The following is a 21,465-nucleotide window of genomic DNA, read 5'->3' on the forward strand; positions in this document are numbered from 1 at the left end:
AACAGAACAAAATAATCTTACTTAAGAAAAACCATAGTTCCATGAGATTTAAATTGAATTGGAAATAATACTGATATTTCTAATAYTGCAAACATTTGGTAACAAATTCTGTTTGCAAGTGAGTATTTGTGGGGACTTCTTTCATTTAAGATTTGGATTATCAATACCAGTAGTGTGTTGAATAAGTAGAGCTTGTCTTTTTACGTTTTAGGGAAACCTCTAGGATGTTGTTACAAAGAAAGGAAATTTCCTGTATTTGCATCAAGTTACTGTAATGTTGTGGTAGGATATTGCTAGAGTACTTTTAGTTATTATGTCAGCGATCTGAAATTGAGCCTGCTAGCTGAGAACACCTCTGTGTTAACCTTGCCTCTGACAGCAAATCCTTTTGTGGATGTAGGCAAGATACCGAATCTCTTCTCTGTTTCCCTTCCTCAAAAACCGTGGTCATTACTAAGTGTTGTGTAAAAACATTGTAAGCCGTTTGTGTCCAAAATGATGAGCGCAGCGGCACTGCRTGCCTGCAATGATCAAGGTGTCAGAACAAGGCAGGGGACTGCTTGCAGTGCTGACTTTTGACTTACCAAAGCCATTTGGCTCATGGAAGATGCATGCAGCTGATTTGAGGAATCAATAGGTTCAGCATGGAAATGAAGCAGAGCAAAGCCATGTGGCACTGGCGCTTCTAAAGCACTTAAACAGAGCCAGGCAACCTASGCAGCAAGGTGGAAGGAGTTTGTAGATATTAGACGGCACTTGAAACATTGTAATTTGGCTGAMTGGCATGACCTTTCTGCTTCATTTGTAAAAAGCGGTATTTCTAGAAGAGGAGCAAAACCAACATTGCAGAGCACTGTGCAAAATCCCTAAAGCCTGACATCTGGAGCAGACAGCCTACACGGCGGTTTGGACACAGGCACATGCACTTCAGAAAACTCCTGTGACCTGATTACTCCTTGTGTCCCMAAAAGCAAAGGTCTGTTTATATAGACAGTGTCCCGTCTCTGGCAGAGGCCCAGGCAAGCAGGAGGATGTACCTAGGGAAAGGTATGAACAGGGCAAACTTGTCCTCGTACGTCCCCAGACTACCTAGACAGCTTCCAACAATTTGTGCCTCAGGGACTCTCTGAAATAGGAATATGATCTTCATTTTTGTTATTAATCCATGAGGGTTTCTTCTTTCATGAATTTGTTCATTTGCTTTCTGAACCTATGTAAATTGCTAGCAACATGCTGCAGTAGGGAGTCTCTTACCTTAATTACACAATGCTTTTTATTTGTTTTGAGTTATTCTGGCTAGTTTCATTTGATGTCCCATAGTTCCTGAATTTATCATTGGTAAGTTATTTCTGATTATGTAAACCCTCTCCTGGCCCTGTCCTATTTCGGATTATGCAGACCCTATYCTCTTTGCCTGCCTGAAGAATCCTAGTCTGTTTACTTGTTCGTCGCAGGGAAGCCATCTCATATGTCTGATCATCCTYGTTGCTCTTCTCTGAACCTTCTGCGGCTTATTACAGCTTTCAGTGCTCAAACTCCTGGTAGTTTTGAGCACTGAGCTGAAGTATGTAATAAATAATGTCATTTGCATCTACAACTGCACTGTCCTGCCAATGCCACCTGTGTCACAGGAAAGGGGGTGGCTTTTTCGCCAAAGGTCTCCAGCAGACTGGAGCAGACCTTTTGGAGACAAGYTTCTTTGTGAAATGAATTTATGGTCTGACTCAAATGGTAGTTYCTGTGTCCTTAGGGAGGGCTGGGCTCTGAGGGTCACGGCTAGGACTGGGCTCTTGTTTATCACTCATGGTAACTTATTGTCCTTCCCTCCCATAAATATTCTCTGAGACAACAAACTGCTACGGAACATGACTGGGCTTTTCCCACTTTGAGGTTATTCCTTCAGCTCCCAAGCATCAAATGATATACTGGAGGTGCATATCTAAATACAGCTTTTTTGCAAAGCTCTCATATGTATGGTGTACTTACATGAAGGCTGATGGTAAGGATTCCAAGTCAGATGCAGAGAATTAAGAAGAGATGGGTGTGAGAAAGGGAGAGCATGCTGAGGGGTGCAAAGGAAGGGAGAGCAGGCTGRAGTCAGGGCGCCAAGCCCTGAGCATGCTGCAGCACCTGGACTCTACCACTTTTGGACCCCATGTGCTGGGCACAGCCTAGAGCAAGGGGAAAGTCCAGTGTCTGCAGTAGAAGGCTGAGGCCAAATGACTGAGCGATGTACTCAAAGCTAAGGCTTGGCTGACCTTTGTGTGTTTGTTTGCTGTTGTTTATAGTTCAAGTATGGGTACAATTCTTATGATCCAGTATTGGAAGAAATGCAATTTATAAACTAGATAAATCTAGAATCTAGATTCTTCCTGAAAAAGATAAACCATGAGAATCGCTTCTGTGGAATGTGATCAGAAGAGCGAAGTAAAAGGAGAAAATGCAGACAAAACATCTACTGCAGCAATTTAAGATCCCTCAGTGCTAATGCAGGAAGCATTCCAGATAGCTTTCCTGGGATCGAGCCCTGAAGGAGCCAGAGCGCCTTGGGGACTTGGCGTAGAGCTCAGTCCAACTGCTGCATTTTTGTTGCTATTAAGAGGCAGCATCAGTGATGGTGAACATGCAGACGTTACAGCGATGCTACAGTCTGCAGATACAATTAATGCTCTTGCTCTGACACCAGCAATCTGGGATTTGCTTTCAGTGTCAAAACAGGTTGYAATTAAGACTTCTGTTCCTTATATACAAAATGATTTTTGGCTGTGTGCCTGTTCCCAAACCTTGCATATCAGTACAAAGGAGAGGAAGTGGAATGCAGGAAGTGTCTGGGACATGGTGTCTGCAGTGATTAAGACAGAGGAAATACACAGGTCTCGATTTTTTGCTGTCCTGTAGCTCTGAAAGAGGTAGTCAGTTAGTGCTCTCAGGTTCTCAGGGCTTGCCCTAGACTAATGAATTTACAAAGTGATGCAGAGATGAGTCTGGTCTGTAGTGACCAGAAGCATCAAATATACAGCAGGAGCATGCAAGGAGATGGACCATTCTGTAATTTGTCACAGAAAAATATGGGATTTCCAGCTCTCCTTCACAAAAACAAGTGCTGTGTCATTAATCGAACAGAAATCCAAGGTATTGTAAAAGGTTCCTCTCAGGAATGGCCACTGAAGTTCTTACTTTGGTATCAAAGCAGAGAAGTGTGTACCTATACTGAAACTGTCCATGTGATGCTGATAGCCTTCCTCCTTTTTCTGAAACTACAGAGGGGAGTRGAGAGCTCTGAGAGTTGATTTCTTGTAGGAAGATGTGCAACACACACATTGCAGATATGTGTTCTCTGATTTAATTCCTACCAGGCRTTTCTTCTTCCATTTCCAGTGTCCAACAAGCACCATTTTATGGACAGCAACTTGCTCTACCAATGCAGAATGAATTTCCGGCGCCGGCGGCGATTAATGGARCTACTCACAGAGAAATCTCGCTTGATGCCAGAAAGCCATGACAGCCCCTTTTGCCTACGCAAGCAGAACCATGACAACAGAAAACACACCAGCTTTCTCTCAGGTGACTCCTCAGCTGTATTAATGTCTGTAGAGTGACTCCATGGGATGGTAAGCATCCTTTAGCATCTTTATATTGCAAAGGTTTTCAGTGTTTTGCTGCAGGAAGCAGCACTGGGTATCATGTATCTTACTTGGTTCGTAGGGGCTGCCTATCCAGTTGACTTATCTAATCATCAGCTGTCTGTGGTGTTTCTGTTCTGTTCCAACAGCATTTTGGTGGTGGGGTTTCTCCCAAACAAAAAACAATGTCCATAAACAAACAGAACTAAATAAAATCCCCCCAAGCCCCAAGTAATTTGTCATATATTCAGTGTTGTGTTTTGGAGAGGAGTCGACATGAGGGGAGGGGGTTCTGCAGTGTTTACTGTATGGTAATATATAGCAAGAACTGAAAGAATAAATGGGAAGGAAGGAGAAGGAAAACTGAAAAAACTTATTTCCATATATTGAAATATCTCCTAGAAGATACCATAATGAGAGCAGTGGAGCCACTGGGTGAGCTACATTATTAGCATTGCCAAACAGAGACTCTTCTAACTGCGGAGAACACACTAACCCCTTTCCAATGGAAAGCCAAGTGGAAGCGAGCTTCCAATAGAAGCATGGTTTATTGTTGCTATTTTAAAGAAACCAGGGAAATATAGTTAATGTTTAATACTAGTTCCCTTTCTCTCTGTCTTTTCTCTCTCTGCTTGTAGTAAGTCCCACCAAGGAGATAAAGATTGTGTCAGCAGTGAGGAGGAGCAGCATGAGTAGCTGTGGCAGCAGTGGGTACTTCAGCAGCAGYCCAACACTCAGCAGCAGCCCCCCAGTACTGTGCAATCCCAAATCTGGTAAGCACCAGCCATCGCTGGAGATGGGCAGGAGATAAGATGGGGGAGGTGGTGATGTGAAGGATTCCTAATATTGCATATAGGTTTATTTTTTCAAGGAAATATTAAAAATTCACCAAGTCATGGATTTTTAAGGCTGGAGAGGACTATTATGATAATCTTGCCTGATGTCTTGCCAAACACAAACCAGAGGCTCAGCTCCAATAATCTCTGCATCAAGCCCATAACTGAGGTTTGAGCTGGAGTTTTATCCCTTAGGAGGACATGAAGTCAGAGACCCAGATTTGCCTGCTCATTGCCAAGCACTGAATAGATTCAAATCTCCTCCTGGAGACATTCCTTCAGTGTAAATCAGAGGAGAGTTTAACTATCCAGTGGCCACTTGAATTGCTAACAAGTAACACAACTCAGCAAACAGCAGCATCTAAAAAAAGAGGAAGCATTGGTTGAGCCTATCAGAGACAATTTTAACATTTTAATTTGTTTAGGTCTTAAAGCATTCTGTAAGGAAGGTAAAAGCAATGTTGAAGCTTATTTTCCTTTTAAAAGGATTTCCTATCCCACACCGGAAAGTTAAACACACCCATTCTTATACGGTTTAGTTAAAATTGTTTCTGACTGTACATCTGTGAAGGGGAAAACAGACTAAAATAAATATTGTTTCAGCCACTTTGTTTCCCTCAGAAACAGCCCTGAATTTCAAAGCAAATTCAATACTGCTCTTTGTGATCCTTATTTTTTCAAATGGAGTGATCTTGTAAGAGGCGTCCACAGTGCTGCTGTGGTACAGGGAGAGCTGCTTCTGGRCAGCGGTAGGGGCAGGGTCACGCGCTAGGTTTTCAAAGGGATGCTGGCATCTAGAGCAGTGACTAGAGATTTGTGCAGAATGGCYATCACAAACAGAGATGCAGCTACTGGTGCTTTTCCTTTTTTTTCTGCTGTTAGCACATATCTTTCTGTCTCATTTGGCTTTGATGGGAATTCAGTAGGAGGGTTAAATTGAGATCATTTGATKGCGTTGGTGTGATGGCATGACCAGAAGCCATAACCCCAGACATCGGACTTACAGTCCAGCCTGGGGAATGCTGTCTGTCCGGTTGGATGCTGCATGCTCTGAGCAAGCTGCTGGTCTACGTTCAGCTCCCTTCGCCGATGAGCCCGCCTCTATTTGCAGAGTGCTGCAATATCATGTTTTGGAAGGATACCTCTCATGTCTTCTCRCCAGAAACTCTCTGATAGAGTTTATATGGTGAGCTTTTTGGCGCCAGTGCATCATTAACAGTACCCTGGAGAAGTTTCTGTGACAGATAGAGGAGCATTTATGCACTGTTCATAAATGTCAGTGTTATCTTAAGTATGCCTACTATTCCATTCATTTACAGCTCTGATTATGTATGAAGTGTCACCCATGAGTAGTGAGAACAAGTTTATTTTAATGCAGATGATTACCCAGCACTGAATGAGAAAGAGTAGGCTGATGTTGCCTTGCATAAAGTATTTCTTTTTTTTAACAAGTGCTCCCTTAGGACTAGTTTTCAAACTCTGAGTAGCTTTAACAGACTCATATTTTAAAGAAGGTATCAGTGGACTTATAAACAAGCTTATTTTTAAGAACTGTGCAATTACCAGCAATGCACAGGGTAGAGATCCACACATCATTTCGCACAGGTTAACATAAGGCTGTCAGATGCAAATGTTATGAGAGAACTCTTAACATTCTGCTGGATTATAAAACATTTTTTAGCAGATAGTTTCTGGTTTCTGAAACCAGAGCATGTAGCTGTACTGTATGCGAATAAACACAAGATAGGGACATATAAACACTTTAAGAAAAACAGGTCATGACTTGACCAGTTATTAAGAAATTCACAACTGTTTTAGAATACCATCTGTGAGAAATTTTATCTTCCACCTGTGACTTAAAAGTCAGAAGTCATCAAAGTATTTTCTGCTAAAAAAAAAAAGCAAGTTATAATTTTGAAGGTGAAGCAGGCAAATACAATAAACAACATATACCTGTCTGTGACCCTCCATTTTGTGAAAGCTTTTACAGACAGATAAAAAATRAATACAGGACAGTATCGGTTTGATTTGGCAGAACTTTACATTAACTTGGCTCAGGGGAAAATTACTGTGTAAAGTAGCAGGGCAATAGGGAATCACCTGCAGACACTAACTGGTATTTCCTTTCATGTAAAATCAGTCTGCTAGACTGCTGGATGAGATAGGGTTAACTGCTTGTGCCTGCCATTGCAGAAGTCTCTTTGCAGGGGTAATTCCTGAACCAGCAAGAGGACCATTGCATGACATTGTGCCACCTTTCTCCAGGGGCATGGGAAATCYACTCTCCTCTCATCCCCAAGCAGAACTTGCATCGAAGTTAGCAGAAAAAAATACGTCCAAAATCTGGTTTCTGAAGTGGCACAGAGTTGCTTCTGAGGTTGGGAGAAGGAAGGAAGGTTACCAAGCTTTTGAACTGTTTCACACTACAGTTTTCTGGTGCRTAACATAACCTCCAGGCTTTCCTCAGAATTTCCTTGTTAGTTCTGTGATTCACATGGATKGAGCTTGCATAGCGGGTAGCACTGAACAGGCACAGGGAAAGCTTCTTCACGCCAGCAGGGTCACTTGTTTCAACGCTGGACACAGAAGCAGCCTTTTCTGACAGCTGAGGTGTTGGTCAGTGAATCCTGATTGCAGGCATCCGTGTCTGCTGCCTGAATGCTTTGGTTTTCCGAAGATCCGAATGTGCACACTCAGTGTCACTCTGCAGTACTTTTCTTAGTTTTTTTGCTACATTTAAGCCAGTCTGCAGGAACTGAAGGAGTGTATACAAAGTCAGACCAAAAAGGCTTTGCACTCCAGCATCCTACTGTAGGGCAGTTTATTAAGAAAAAATCTAGAGGAATGCTTATGCTGAATATTCATTTGTGTATCTTTACAGTATTAAAGAGACCAGTAACTGCTGATGAGCTCTTGGTGCCTGGAGCCCCATACGTAAGAAAGACTTTTACAGTACGTTTCCAGCATTTTTCTTTATTTTCTGTGTATTRTGTGAGCTGCATAAGGTAATCCAGACATTTTCTGATGGGATAACTGGAGTTTATTTGCATTTTCTAAGGCCCGTGCCTTAGATCTCTGGGTCTGTTATCTGTACTTCCACACATTTCRGGTCCGATTCTGCACCTGTTTATCCTGCCTTTATACCAGGGTAGTATGCTGATTTAAATGGAATGTAAAATTACATAAATCCAATAATATCTGTGTTATACAAATTCACTTAAGCTTTGCACTTTTGGTGATATTTCATGATATTTGCACTGTAGGAGTGGATTGTTTATCTACCCAAATTCRTGGTTTCTATGTATGTATACTCTTTCTAGCCTACGATGAGACAGAAATTTTGATTCATATTCAATGTGAAAGAAAGCCTTTCTGAAAAGATGGCCTTGTACCTGGTCACTGAAAGCATTGTTTTTGCAGCCTAACAGATCAATGAAAAATGTCTGTCAAAAGCCAAAAAGCCTTTCTTTGCCAAAAGAAAGAAATCCTCTTGTTGGTACCCTCCTCCATACATGGCAYAGCAGCCTGGACGGAGACTTTGATAAAACACTTCATTTACACAGCTTCATTTACTACGTGGCGGGAGTGAAAACATGTTGAAATTACATTTTGAACCATCTAGATGTTTCCCCCTTGAATTTTGGGGAGCGGCTGGAGGATGATCACGTCCCTCTGTTCTCTTTCAAGATTGTCGGTGATGCTGTTGGCTGGGGCTTCGTGGTGCGGGGCAGCAAGCCCTGCCATATCCAGGCCGTGGACCCCAGCGGGCCTGCAGCCGCGGCAGGAATGAAGGTAGGTCCCGAGGACACAGCGCGTCGCGGGGCGCCTSTGGTGCTTGGTGATGCTCTTGGGCCGATTATCTTCTGGGCAGTGAGATGTGCTTGTGCTCGTTGGTGTTGAACTTCTTTCCCTTTCCCCTTGATGCAGGCGTTTCTGAGCAGTGAATTCTGTCACCTTTTTTGCTCCTTTTTTTTTTTTCTTCTGGCCTTGAGATACTTTTAATCCCTTTTCTCCTGTGAAGCTCCTCTGTTCTTTCCAATTTACTTTCTTGAGCCTTCCATTTATTTTTATTTGGTTTTATTATTTTCTACCTCTTTCCAGCTCTGCACAATTTCTAATCCCTTTCCTCTCTGTTTTGCAATTTGGTTGTTGCTCTACAGCTTCTGCACTCTGTATATAAAGAGAAAATCAGACATGGCTATTTCAGAATGAAGCTAGCATAACCTGTTCCCTGCAGAGTGGTTAAGGTTCAAGACATAGGTTTTGGAAAGAAGAACGTATGCCACTTTTGTATTTCATGAAGAGTTAACATACTATTACACATGATTTAAGAATAAATAATTATAAATTCCCCCTGAAGGCTTTTGTACTGCCAGTGCAGAGCCCATTGAGTCACCCGCTGCTCTGGATCAGGACCTGTGTATATTTGTGAATTAATCCCTCTCTGGGACACTGAGAAAGCATTACACCAAGCGTGGATAGAAGCAAGAGCAGGTCTGGTGCCAGCGCCCAGGGTCTCCCGCAGCTGGATCACACTCACGTCCAAGGGGGCCGGGCCGGCCGCCGAGTCGGGTCAGAACCGGTGTCTCACATTTTGTTGTGGCCCCGAGCTCAGGTTACAGCCGCACCGTCCCGAGCTGGCCTTCAGCACAGGCAGACAAACCCCTCGGAGGGGGACGGAGGCTGCAGAGCCTGCTGGTTCCCCCCGGGCTTGACACACAGCCTCCCTGCAAATGCCCTCATGCCTTAGGAAGCTAGCATTTTACCTATGTTTCATATAATACACACACATATTTTTACAATTTTGTATATGAAGAGTATYGTTTCCAAGCAGTATTTTTCCCTAAGATTTGAAGGTCTTAATCTAGTGAATGTATTTGTGTGAATATTCTGAATCCTAAAATTTGCGGTTTAGTACTTTGCAGCATCTTTTACTCTCTGAGTACTCTCCAAATATAGCAGCTAGCAATAAATTGGATCTATTCTGAAATGTGACTTTTAAAAATAGCCCTGTGTGTCATATGTGTAATCTTAGAGATTTCACTTATGAACTCAGCAGTTTGGAGCTGAAGACTCTGGAGTTTTGGTTTGTTTTTACTTCTGGTTTCATGCTGATAGCCCTGAAATGGTATACCAGGCACTTGGGTTGAACCGCATTTCTTTATTCTTTGCTATTCTGATTTGCTATTCTGATTATTTGCAAAGGTGCTATCTTCACATAAAATTGCTTTTCAGAGCAGAACTGCACATTAAATGTTATGGCCATATGTGTTATGGGAATCCCCATGTAGACACCAAAACTGGTGTCCCATTTTCAGAAATGCTGAATGCCTTTAGCCTCTAGTGAAGATCTGCCAATTTCCTTCAAAAATAAGGATTTTTGTTGAGACATTCCCATGGCAATAGGTATGTAAATTGTCATGCAGTATTTGAAACTTTTTGAAAATCTGTGTCACTTAATCCATCTGTTTAAAGAACTCTTCAGTCTGACCAATTTAAAGGAATTATATGACATGCTTTATGATGACAACTCATTGAAAATTAATCTTCCCCTATGTGGAAGGTGTGAGGGGGCATTTTGAGAACAGGATATTAGGCACAGCAACTTCTGGTGGAAAGAGAGGCCTAACCTGGTGTAAGAGGCTTTTGTCTGCCAGTGTTGGTCTGAGTACTACACCAGAGAAACTCTAACAAGGAAAGTTGGCTATGATAAAAAGGGCAAGAATTTGAAGAAGAGCCAACACTTGGCATTGCAGTTTGTAGAGAAGTTCTTGGCAGTAGCAGCAGGGTTTTTCCTCCCGGGGGATGTATCTAGTGTAATCGTACTGGGCAGTGTCTTTGTTTGTAAAGCTTGTGATTTTGCACTTGTCTCTGTTGGAGAGCGTTATATACCTGTCTTTGAATTCTGCCGGACAAATTGTTTGAGAGGACTGCTGCCTACAACTTCACTGTAGGACCTCCATTTGTGCACTTAAAATTCTATTGAATATTGTATAACGGAGTACGTGTTGCAGGATCAATCTACCTGAAGGAGTTGGTGCTGTCTTGCTTTGCGTTCGAGCTTGGCTGGGTTCCCAGCCTCCCCGAAAGCTCTGTGAACTGAAGCTTCTCGGTAGAAATTTCAGCAAGCCTCGCGCTGCTGGCCACACACAACGTTTGCACGGTCAACACACCGTGCTGTGTGGGTGCGATGCGCCGATCTTCATCACACACGCGTCTCTGGCATGGCAGCACTTGCCATCTCATTATATCTAACATCCTTTTCTGGGAGAATTTTAAGGCAATTTAATTCTCAGAAAACACGTGCCAATGTAGTCTGCTGAGGTAGTGTGGAGGRTATTATGTTGGTGGTTTTAAGGTTGGATATCTCTTCTGGGCTTGTTAAATCCGATTACCATTTACAGTTTGAGGTTTCATGTTTGAAGCAGAACAAATAACTTAATAAAATACATTGTCAGCCAGCTTTATTAAAGTATTCTTAGGCCTAGTTTGTTGGAGTGCAGTTGCCTGTGACAGTATTGCAAGTAGCATAATTGCTACCAGCGCATTAACAAGTAGAGGCTGGAGGCAACACAGAGGCTGTGAAAGGAGCCAGTGTTGCGATGCATACTTCTAAGTTATCTGCGGCTCTGTTTTGCTATATGCTGTTGTCAGCCAACTAAGACTGGAAGACAGAAGCAGCAGAATTTTGAAGCTCCCGACTTCAGTTAATGTTCAGGGTTGGCTGGCTGCAAAATTCGGGTGTCTGCTGATGACACCACTGAATATTGCCAGTKGTCAGGAAAACTCTTTTTCACCCTTTCAGGGGTTTATTCTGGAAACTGGGTTCTTTTTTAAAGGTACAGTATATTTTGAGCAGTTACACAACTGAGCTTAAAATAGAGACTTAAATTACCATTATATATTGCTCTTGTTATTTAGTGTAGTATCACTGCAACAGTGCATGAGAAATCTAGTAGATCTAGCTTAGTTTGAGGCCTCTGAGAGAGACAAATTAATCACTGATTGTCTGCACTTGCCTTTGGCTGCAGAAATCGGTGCTCATCTCTAACCTCCACAGAACGTTAAAGAGTATCTGACTCCTTAGCTTGGTCACGAGCAAATTAATATTTACCGCTGTTACACCTAAGGTCTTCCATCAGAGAAATTGTCAGCAGTCATGCCATCTTTTCTACCCTACTCCAGTTCCTCTTCRCTTCAGTTGGCATCAGGAACTTCTGGGACCATGTACTGTCACTTGTACCAGCCTCTTCTGGTTTGAGCACAGTTTGGGGCTTACGGCTTACAGTCAGTGTCATCGCAGCGTGGCTCTGCGCAGCTTGTGATCTTTACAAGCTGGCGCAGGTGGGAGGTCAGGCTCATCAATTTTTTTTCTGTGCCATGGCCTCTTACATTCACAGATGATTATTTCAGGTCAGGCTTCTCAGATGATTTCACTATGAGAGTAAGAGCCAAATCCCRAGTATAATCAAGTAGCCACTGTTTGGTGGAAAGTACTGCTGTCAGGGTCCCTCCAGGTCATCAAGCCCAGTTTCTCTGAAATCAAAGCAAAACAAGTAGTATGTGCTCAGTAATCAGAGTCCAAGTAGTGTCACAGTTATAAAATATTACAAGCTTGCAACATAAAGGACTAAAAGCTACATATTAGAAGGTGCTAAATAAGGAGTGAAAAATGAACAAAGCATGTGRCATTGGAAGAATTATCAATGTCTTAGATTCCTGCAATAGCAAGAAATTTGAACTGTGAAATTCTTGGGAGGTTAAACATGGCCCATGCTGCAGAGAAACACAAAACCCACTCCATGATCCTGGCTGACCTGACCTCAGAGAAAAATCCTTTCTTGCCCCAAACCTGCTGATTGCTTAACTGTTTGACAAGCAAGATGATCCAGCCTAAAAAGCCTGAAAGATTTTGATCCCCCCAGGAACAAATATCTTATTTCTATGTGTGGTCAATCTCCAATGTTTAATGGAATAATGGGAAAAATAGAGGAGGTTGGGTATCACAAGGGAGATTTTTTTTCCTAACTCCTGAAGGCAACTAGCAGGAGCCTGAAGGCAGGAATTTATACTGTATAAATATAGCACAACAAAGAAGCCTCCCTTTAAACTTCTCCATTAAGCTTAGGGGAAGAAAAATATCTTAATGTTTGATGCTAGGCTTCTAACCCTTTAAGATACAAAATACCTCTTGGGAGATGACTTCGGTGCTAAATAAAGGTATCCAGAGGGTGCTCTCACTGTCTGGTGCGACTGAGCTTTAAATGAGAAGATGAAGTAGGTTTGGATAAATATTTATACTGTGCAATAGCATATGGTGTTGCTGAAGCAGATGCAATCGAGTCTTAGAATTCTTATCTTACACCAACATGTTACTGGTTGTAGAACAGCATAAATTACATGAGTTGCCATCTGTTTTCAATTACGGCATGAAAACACTGAGGCAGGTTGATATTTTCCTTTAGTTGTGTTATCAGCTAGCTGCTGAATTCGATAATTATATTAGAGTGAATTCAGAATGAATGTGTTCAGTAATGTGAACACTCAGAAAAGAGTTGCTGACAAACTACTTTCCTAGCTTGTCCATAAATAGAAAAGCAGCAGAGCTAAATGTGCATAGAACTATGCATGATGAATGTCACTAMTGTGGTGCTTGAATAGAAATGTATATATAAGTTTCAAACAAGTCTCCGTAAGTCAGTGGCCCAACTCTTAAGAGCATTTAACTAGTAAAACTCCATTCTCCTCCATGGAGGTGTGGGAGGTATATTCAAGCACCTATAAYTTTAGAGACATGTAACTTCAAGGAYGCAGATTTGATGTTTTACAATAAAATCTATTTCTRATCTGGAAAGACAAAGAAAATTCAAACAAGCTGTAGTTCCAGCTTTTGTTTTATACAACTCTACCCAGAAGCTCAGATTTTATATGCTAATTTCTATCACATATATTTGAAAGAGTGAGCTGGTGAGAATACCCATGAGTCTTGAACATCTTGTGATTCTTACTCAAGAAGAGTAGTCTATCCTATTAGGACATATTAAGAACAGATTCAGAACATACTGGTCAATATTTTTGATGCTATTTTTTTCATTTAGTCTTTAATAGAAAATTTTTCTAAAAGACTCTAAAGAAAAATGTAGTCCGGCAGCTGTGTTAGTCAGTAGCATGATGATTCAACAGAAGTTGAAAGAGATCAAATATTTGCAAATATGAAAAAACTCAACTGTGCCACTGACATGAAAAGTGGGTTGGTGGCAGGTTGTCCTTGATGACTGTTTAACAGTGCGTATGGCAGTCACSGTATTTTCCTGATCCGTGCATGATTCTGTGCCTGGGTTTTCTTACTCTGTGCCTTTCTTCTTTCTGGCCCATGGTCATCAGTTGCTCAAGGAATTAGCTGGTGTGCCATTGTGATGCCTCTGTAATTGCCCTAAAGTTTCCCTCTCAGTTGGTTAGAGCGTGGTGCTAATAATGCCAAGGTCACTGGTTTGATCCTCGTATGGGCCACTTGTTTGAGGGCTGGACTAGATGATCTCCAGAGGTCCCTTCCAACCTTACTGATTCTATGATTCTATGATTTCCAGTGGATGTGTGTCATTAATCTAAGTGAACAGTCCTCAGCATTTTTAGAATGGGTCCTGTTCCCTGTTTTCAATAATTTGGGTCTATCCCAAAGCTTTGGTACTGTAACTACTGTAACAGGATTATTGTCTTGCTAAGTTACGGTGGGAACATAGTTCTACATTTTGAGCACTGAATCATGTGCTGTTTAGTTCATGGAAACATTATTCTTATCTACCATGAAAGCAATGTTGAACTCAAGAAGTCTAATTGAGCCATCAAGGATTTTGGAAGCTACTTGCTCACAGTGAATGCCTTCAAGTACCACTAATTACAGTTAATTACTGGGCAGAGCCTCTCAGGAAGAGCAAAATCTTTTTTAAAATGAGTACTGGGCAACAAGCTGCATCTCACACATTTCCTCTTGTCTGAGAGGTTATAAAATCAACCCTCTCACCAAACTYGTGCGTTCTCTTAATGAGGGAAAAAGCGATCTCGGGAGCTGCGTTCTGTGTCGCTGCCAGAACTTTGTCTGGTTGCCAAAAGGAGACACATTTTGGCAAATCTTTCCTTGGCTTTCACTGCAGAAAACKACGAGTGCCACAAGAGAGTCCTTAGACCTAGATTATTCTTTGCATTAACACACTGCCTTTAGGTTGCTTGAAATCATGAAATGTTTCCTCAGCAACCTGCCTTCTTACCATTGGGAATCCACTCTGATGAGTTGCTAATCAGTCTCTCTTCTGCTCCTTTGCCRCACCAGCAACTCCGTCCATTTTATTCCTCTTCTGTAGTGGAAGCCATACAGTGTTCAACATCTCTGAGCAGTAGGAGACTACCTGCGAGTCACCATAGCCCAACCTGTCATTGAACCTGCCCCGTGACCGTTGTGTGGGAGATGCAATTAGGAAATTTGGATTCTCTTCCTTACTCCATCAAAAACCTTTGTACAACTAAGCTAACCATTTTCCTACCTGGAAGCAGAGATATTTTTCTAAAGTAAAGATGGAAAATACCAAGCAAGTCTGAAATATTAGAAACTTTTGATGAGTAGATCTGTTTTGGTACCAGTATAAATGAAAAAATTCCAGGTTTGCTTATACCTTCTGAGGCTGTCCTTCGCAGTATGTCTCAGATGGTCTTGGGTTCCCAGGCTCAGAGCACCGTGTAGGTTCAGCTTTACCAACCAAATCTAAAGACTACAGTGCAGCAATGTTACTGCTGCATGGGCTCCACTGAGTTTCAGTAACAGAGTTTGTACAGCTGTCCTCTTTCTAAGCCATCCTCCTCCTGATGAGGAATTTGTGTTTGTGTTAGTTCCAAATACTTTGTTTGTGATATACCCCTCCACCATCTCTGTCCCAGTTGTAACTCTTTTGCGGGTAAGTAAAGGTTTTCCATTTCTACTGCCACTCTCTCTACTAATTGTTACTAACATTCTGCTCTGTTTTACTGTGTTTTCCTTTAGTAAATTATTAGATATTAAGTATGACATTCTGATTCTTGTATAGCCACCATAAAGCTTCTGGAGTCCTCAAACATATCAGAATTGCTACTTTTTTTTAGTGGGCCTCCAATTTTCTGCTCATTTCTTTGGATTGCCTTGCTTCATTCTCCATGGAGTTGCTTAAAAATTAGTCTGTTTTAAGACGTCTGTTCAGAGGCCTCAGTACTTAGGCTGAAGGTGTTTTGGATGATTAAGTGAACTCCAGCCCTCTGCAGACAGATGTCTTTGTGAGCACAGTCACCACCAAGTAGACGTGGTGCTGGGCTGCATTTGCATTGATGGACTTTCTTCTGAGTCAGTGGAAATAAAGTCAATTAAAAAAATCAACTGGCTTTATCCTGGACTGCAGGCTAGGTGCTTTCTGTGGCTGTCAGGGGATGTGTTACATGGTAAAGAAGTCAAAACTCTGCATGTGAGAAGTTACCCCCTGCAGTTTAAGGGGAAGTATCTACTCCCACGCAGAAGGGCAGCACAGTACTCACACATCCCTCCAGTGTAAACTAGAGACTACCACACATGAAAGAAAAGAGAGAGAAAATTTTTTAATGCTTTTCACTTCCCTTGATTTTTAGTCCTGTTTTTGAACAAGAGTCCTGCTAGTCTCTGCAGGGAAACTGTTAGGCTACTACAGAATTAAGGCAGTGGGAAATCTTTTGTAAAATAGAAAAAAAGGTGTTGGTTTAGCATTTGGGGTATAAGTTTCACGTTTAACAGTGAATTTGCATTTTTTTCTAAACTTCTAGGACTCAAATTTGGCAGGGTTTTACTTGCTTACACCAGATCTGAACTTTGGCCTACAGAAATCATGAAATGGTATTATATTAATAATAACTCTATGTGATTTTTTCTAAAGACTAAGAGAGAGCTTTACTGGGCAATAAAATAATATTTTTTTCTTTACAAGACTCAAAACCTTAAGCAAATAYGGAGTGTTTCATTATACATGAGAGCTCTGTCTTCTGCATTCATGGTAATTTAGATGACATTAGAATTTATCTTGTTTATAGACCAGTCACCTAAAATGCTGTTGGGCAACAAGTGACCTACCRTACTTGTGTCTGTACATTACCTCCTTTTTATCAACAGCAAATACAATTCAGAAAAAAATCCTGCAAGCTCATAATTGGAAGTTAGTTGTTTTTTATTTTTAATTAAGTCGCATTATCTTAATAAAAAGTGGATTTACAAATTCCTTTTGAGTAAGTGGAGTTTTATGGCATGGTAACCCAAATAACTGTGCACCCTACACCCTTATGAAAGTGCTTTCTTGATTGTTTCCAAAGTCTTACAGCTGTATGCATTCAGAAGGAGAGAAAGCAGTCTTGGTTTCAGCTGCACTGTAAAACAGTGCCGCGCTTGTGTTTTCATACAGCTTCTAAATTCCAGCATGCTCTATAGCCCATTTAATGGTGAGATTTAGTGCCAGACTGGACAGCTGTGATCTTACACTTGCCTGAGCTTTCTTAGGCTATTGCAGATCACACTTGTAGTCACGGCTCCCTAAAGAGTGGACTGTCACCAAAARAACTTGTCCCATTACTCGATTTCTGCATAAAAATTGAAAGTTAAAAAAAAAAAAAGGTCAGAGAGTTCTATAAATAGTCAGAAAATTAGAGCCCTGTACAGCAAAGTGCTGAACTACTTTTGCTCGCAATTGAGAATTAAAAGCATTTTGTATTATTGAGTCTGGTTGCAATATATAAAGTTTCACTTGAAACCTTGAGAGGTCCTCAGCTGCTGGTTCATTTATAGCGCTGCGGTGGCTGTAACTATTTGCAGCGAACCTTTCTGAGAGATGGAGGCTGCTCACCAGCTTGGCCTTAATAGGACCCCTCATCACAGTTCTTATTGTGTTTTCTCATTGCTGCTCAAGACACAAGCTGCCTTCCTCTAATAATATAAGCAAATAATTAGGGAAACATGTTGCATTAAAGCCAAGGCTCTGTTTAGCTAGTCAAACACATGGAAAAACAATTGCACTTTTGTCTGCAAAAACAGAGAGCAGCTGTTTGTCTCAAATGGTGCAGACCATTTGTGCTCATTACAGTCTTGATATTGCAGGATGCTAAGGGTGCCCTGTATAGATATGACCATGCTTGTATCTTGCTTGTTTTGGCTGCTTTGGGGGTTATTTTGTTTAAGTAATATGGACCCTAAACAAGTTAGTTTAGCCTAACTGCACTTGACCTTGTAAGTAAATTTTTGTATAGTTTATAGGTTGCTTATTCGTAAAGAGTGTTTTTCTTTCAGCAACTGCAGTTTAAGTGTAGGTCTATCAGAAAAAAAACCCAAAACACTAATACGTCAACCTAAGCATAAACAGAAATTATTTCTAAGCTAAGACTCTGGTTTTTGGCTGCTGATGTAGTATTTCACCCAGACCCATCTTTAGCTGTCTGAGTTATTTAACATTTTCAGGGCTATTCTGTGGTAGGCATAAAATTATGCTGTGTAATAAGAACATCCATGAAGTTAAGCATRCAGCCCCTGGCTTGCTCTCCTGCTGTAGCTCGGGCCAGCCCTCCTTCACCTGTGGGTGTTTCCTGCTTGGGCTCTGATTAGCTCAGTTGTCTTTCATGCCAATTCCCAAATAGCGCCACCAGGAGCAGTGACCTAAATTTCCCTCTTCCTTAGATCTGATTTACGGAAGACTTGCATTTCAGGGAATTAGGCTCTTGTTACYATGGTCCTCCACGTGTCTCTAGCTGGCTGTAATTTAGCTGTGTGAGTAACCCGCCTGAGGAGGCTGTTCGTGGGGTTGATGTTAGTCTGGCGGTGAACACGCTGCCGGAGCCGCGCGGCCGCAGAGCTGAGCCTTGCGCACCGGCCCAGAGCCGCCTCTTCCGAAGCGAGAGGAGMTCTCGTGGGCTCTCCGTCCGGCTCCTTCCCTCCTCTAACTACAACCTAAAATTCCCATTGAATCCTGGCAGCGGGGAGCGAGGGAGAGGCTGCTTCAGCTAATGCTGAGGCTCGTTTGGAAATCTGTGTCTCGATTAAGTTTGTGTTGCGTTGGCGAATATCTGATTTTTTTTTTTTCAGGCAGAGTCCTATGAGTTTGGAATGCCATAAAAAATTCAGATCCTTTCTTCCAAAAGGTGTGGTTGTTYTGCAAACAGGCCTGCACCTTCAGCCTGTACTGAAGCTTTGCTCAGGCAAACCGTCCGTACCTGGCTGCGGTTAGAGACCAAGATGCAGAGCAATAATTATACGCGGTTATTTTTGTTTATTGGCTTTCTCTGCYGTGCGTTGCACTGTGGTCTTCTGGTAAGCATTTGCTAGCATGACGATGTGACAGTCGGTCAGCTGAACACTGTTGTAAAGATTGAACAAGAAGTGCATCTCTCTAGAGAGAAAATCCTGTGTTTATGCAAGACCTGGATCCTTGCCTATTCCCACACCACCCACTCTACAGCCAATTACACATTTGCTAGGGATATTTACAGAGCTGAACACACAGCTGCAATTTATTCTGCTTCATGCAGTAACCTCAGTTATGTTGAAAGGGACATTGCATGATTTTTTTAACCTTTGGGTGACATACAGTAGTTTTCAAATTGTTGGGTTCCAGCTTTGATTGACCAATGCTAGACAAATTGCATGAATTCTGATTAAAAATAAGGGGAGAAGGGGGAGAGAGACAAATCTAAATGGAAATGCAGCTTTTAGGACCTCTGAATTCCATCCCTTTTTCCTCATTCCAGTGTGACAGAATAGGGCAGTGGGAGCAAATACCTCAGGACTGTCTATGTTTGCTTTTATTTATGAGGTTAATCCTGTATCTTCCTCAGGATCTTCTGTGGCAGCATGTGCAGAATCTCTGTGGCCTGGGCTATTTGCTGAGCACTGGGACTCCTGGGTCTTATAGATACGGGTTACTTATTAAAAAAGAGCAACCTGCTTATCTGGGAACATGCAGGGTGTGCACGTGTAGACGTAAAGGAAGGAGAACTTCTCCTCCCTGTGTGCCTTCTCTGCCCCAGATTTGTCTGTGCTTGKTCCTTCTCCCCCATAGCCGTCTTGTCACTGATTTCACTGGGATTTCAAGTTTTCTGAAAATCTAGGCTGCAGTTTACTGTTTACTAAGTTTACTAAGTGTCGGCTGCTGCCAAAGAAAGATTACTTCTCTTATCCCTAAAGAGAGAGAAACCTCTSTGACAAAATGATCACAAAAAGGTGGGAGTAGAGCTTGGCTTTCTTTCCTTTCTCAACTCCTTCATATTTTATACTTACATTAGATTTAAAAGATCACTTTTTGGTTTCTGTCTGTTTGCTTGAGAGCCCAGCCGTGCTCGGGAGGCACAAATGGGAGCAGAAGTTCCCAGCGTCCCCAGAGGAGCAACGGAAAGACGAGGGTGGGAAAATCACATTTTGAGCAAAACTACTTCTTTAAGATGTTGGAAGCCTGGATGTCCCCTTCCTCCTTGCTGGTGGCTGGACAGCTGATGTCCAGATGTCATATTCTTTTAGCACCAAGACCAAGATCACCAGATTTTGCCAAAATCTGGCAGCAAAGCAAGGAAAGCCGAAAGAGATGTATGTAATATAAAAATAAGGGCAGAGGAGAAAGAGAATCAACTTTTAAAACAAGTGATGGTAAAGAATACCTTTTTCTTTCTTTCTTTCTTTCTTTCTTTGCTTTTTCCTTCTCAATTTCAGTGGTTTAGCAACTTTTGCAAGTGATGCCTATGGGTGTGCCACAAGAGTTGATCAGAAATTTTTCTCTCTCAGAGCTGGGCCCAGTTTTAAAAAGTGACTATAAAATGTAAATACCTTAACTTTTCGAGTATTCTGCTTAAGACATCCCTAGGTCTCTGATAATTCCAAAATGTTCATCTTTCAGTCGCAGTCTGCATGCATGACTACAACTATGGGTTCTTAACTCTGTATTTTGGAACTGACAGCATGACCTGATGTTTTTWAAAAAAATGAGGATCTTGCGGATTTCTCATGTAGATTAAGCATACAAAAGACATGTTTTTACTTTTCACCCATGGAGAATTTTTGTTCTGGAAGATGACTGTGAGTTTCAGATGCCATAATGAAATAATTATAAGCTTGAGCTGCTCAAACGGGCCAGCTGATCCTTGTCCCAGTAGGATTAGTGGGACATGGAAAGAGCAGTTTTTTGTAATTATTGCGGGTATGTCTAAAATGGAAATTTAAACAGACATTTCTTTTAAATTGATTTTATTTCAATTTTCAGTAGTGCAAAGAGAGGCAAAAGACTGACACTGGACTTTTTTTTTAGAAATAGTTGCATTGTAAATTCTGGTACCAGTTTTACTGCGTAAAGATGTTGAATTATTCTCTTCAGACAACTCTGACAGAACTTTTACTGTAGCAGCTTTCATTGTAGTTCTCAGGAAAATTGCTTAAGAATCTGCCAGGGTTGAAAATAACTCTTTTATTTGTCTGAATTCGTAATTTCTATTTGACGCTAGCAAATATTCCCCCAAAAGAATATATTTTTACATACATCTCGAGGGAGTTTCTTAAGCGAAGTAAAAGTTATCCGTGTGGCTTTTGTGTCACCCCAGCTGGGTAATCAAGCGAACGCTTCGTAAACTCTCCAGCACCCGTACGTAAATCGGTGTGCTTACGCGCTGTAAGCAGAGCGAAGGGTTAAAGCCGGTCCGTGCCATGGTGGCCGGGCCAGCCAGCTCTGACGCGGGTGCAGCTTCCCAGGCAGCAGCGTGTTTCTGCGCAACGTGCTAATCGCTGCGGAAGTCCCTTGGTTTCAGGGGATCCAGCCTGCAGCAGACGGCGGCCCCGGGAGCCGCGTTGGACCCGAGCCTTGGCCAAGGGTGAAATCCTGCCCGCGCTGCGGGCAGCGATCAGCGGGCGGCTGTATTTCACTCTCTCTCGCCAGCCGTACTAAGATTTGTGTTCGCGCCGTCGCCGCGTGGGCAGTAGTCGGCCCCCGCGCAATGGGAAT

The 21,465-nt window shown here is 42.0% G+C and overlaps 1 protein-coding gene across 1 annotated transcript in view; it reads left to right on the forward strand.

Annotated features, from left to right (window-relative positions):
* DEPTOR (DEP domain containing MTOR interacting protein) overlaps positions 1-21,465 on the forward strand; it is a 76,480-nt gene that overhangs the window by 46,397 nt on the left and 8,618 nt on the right. The window contains exons 5-8 of the mRNA XM_085313306.1: positions 3,379-3,564; positions 4,262-4,396; positions 7,341-7,411; positions 8,147-8,251. Coding sequence (XP_085169432.1) covers positions 3,379-3,564; positions 4,262-4,396; positions 7,341-7,411; positions 8,147-8,251 — 497 coding nt within the window. The remainder of the gene's footprint in view (positions 1-3,378; positions 3,565-4,261; positions 4,397-7,340; positions 7,412-8,146; positions 8,252-21,465) is intronic.

The sequence above is a fragment of the Rhea americana genome, unplaced genomic scaffold, assembly GCF_003343005.1.
Source record: "Rhea americana isolate MKP2758 unplaced genomic scaffold, rheAme1 scaffold_0, whole genome shotgun sequence".
Classification (NCBI taxonomy): Eukaryota; Metazoa; Chordata; class Aves; order Rheiformes; family Rheidae; genus Rhea; species Rhea americana.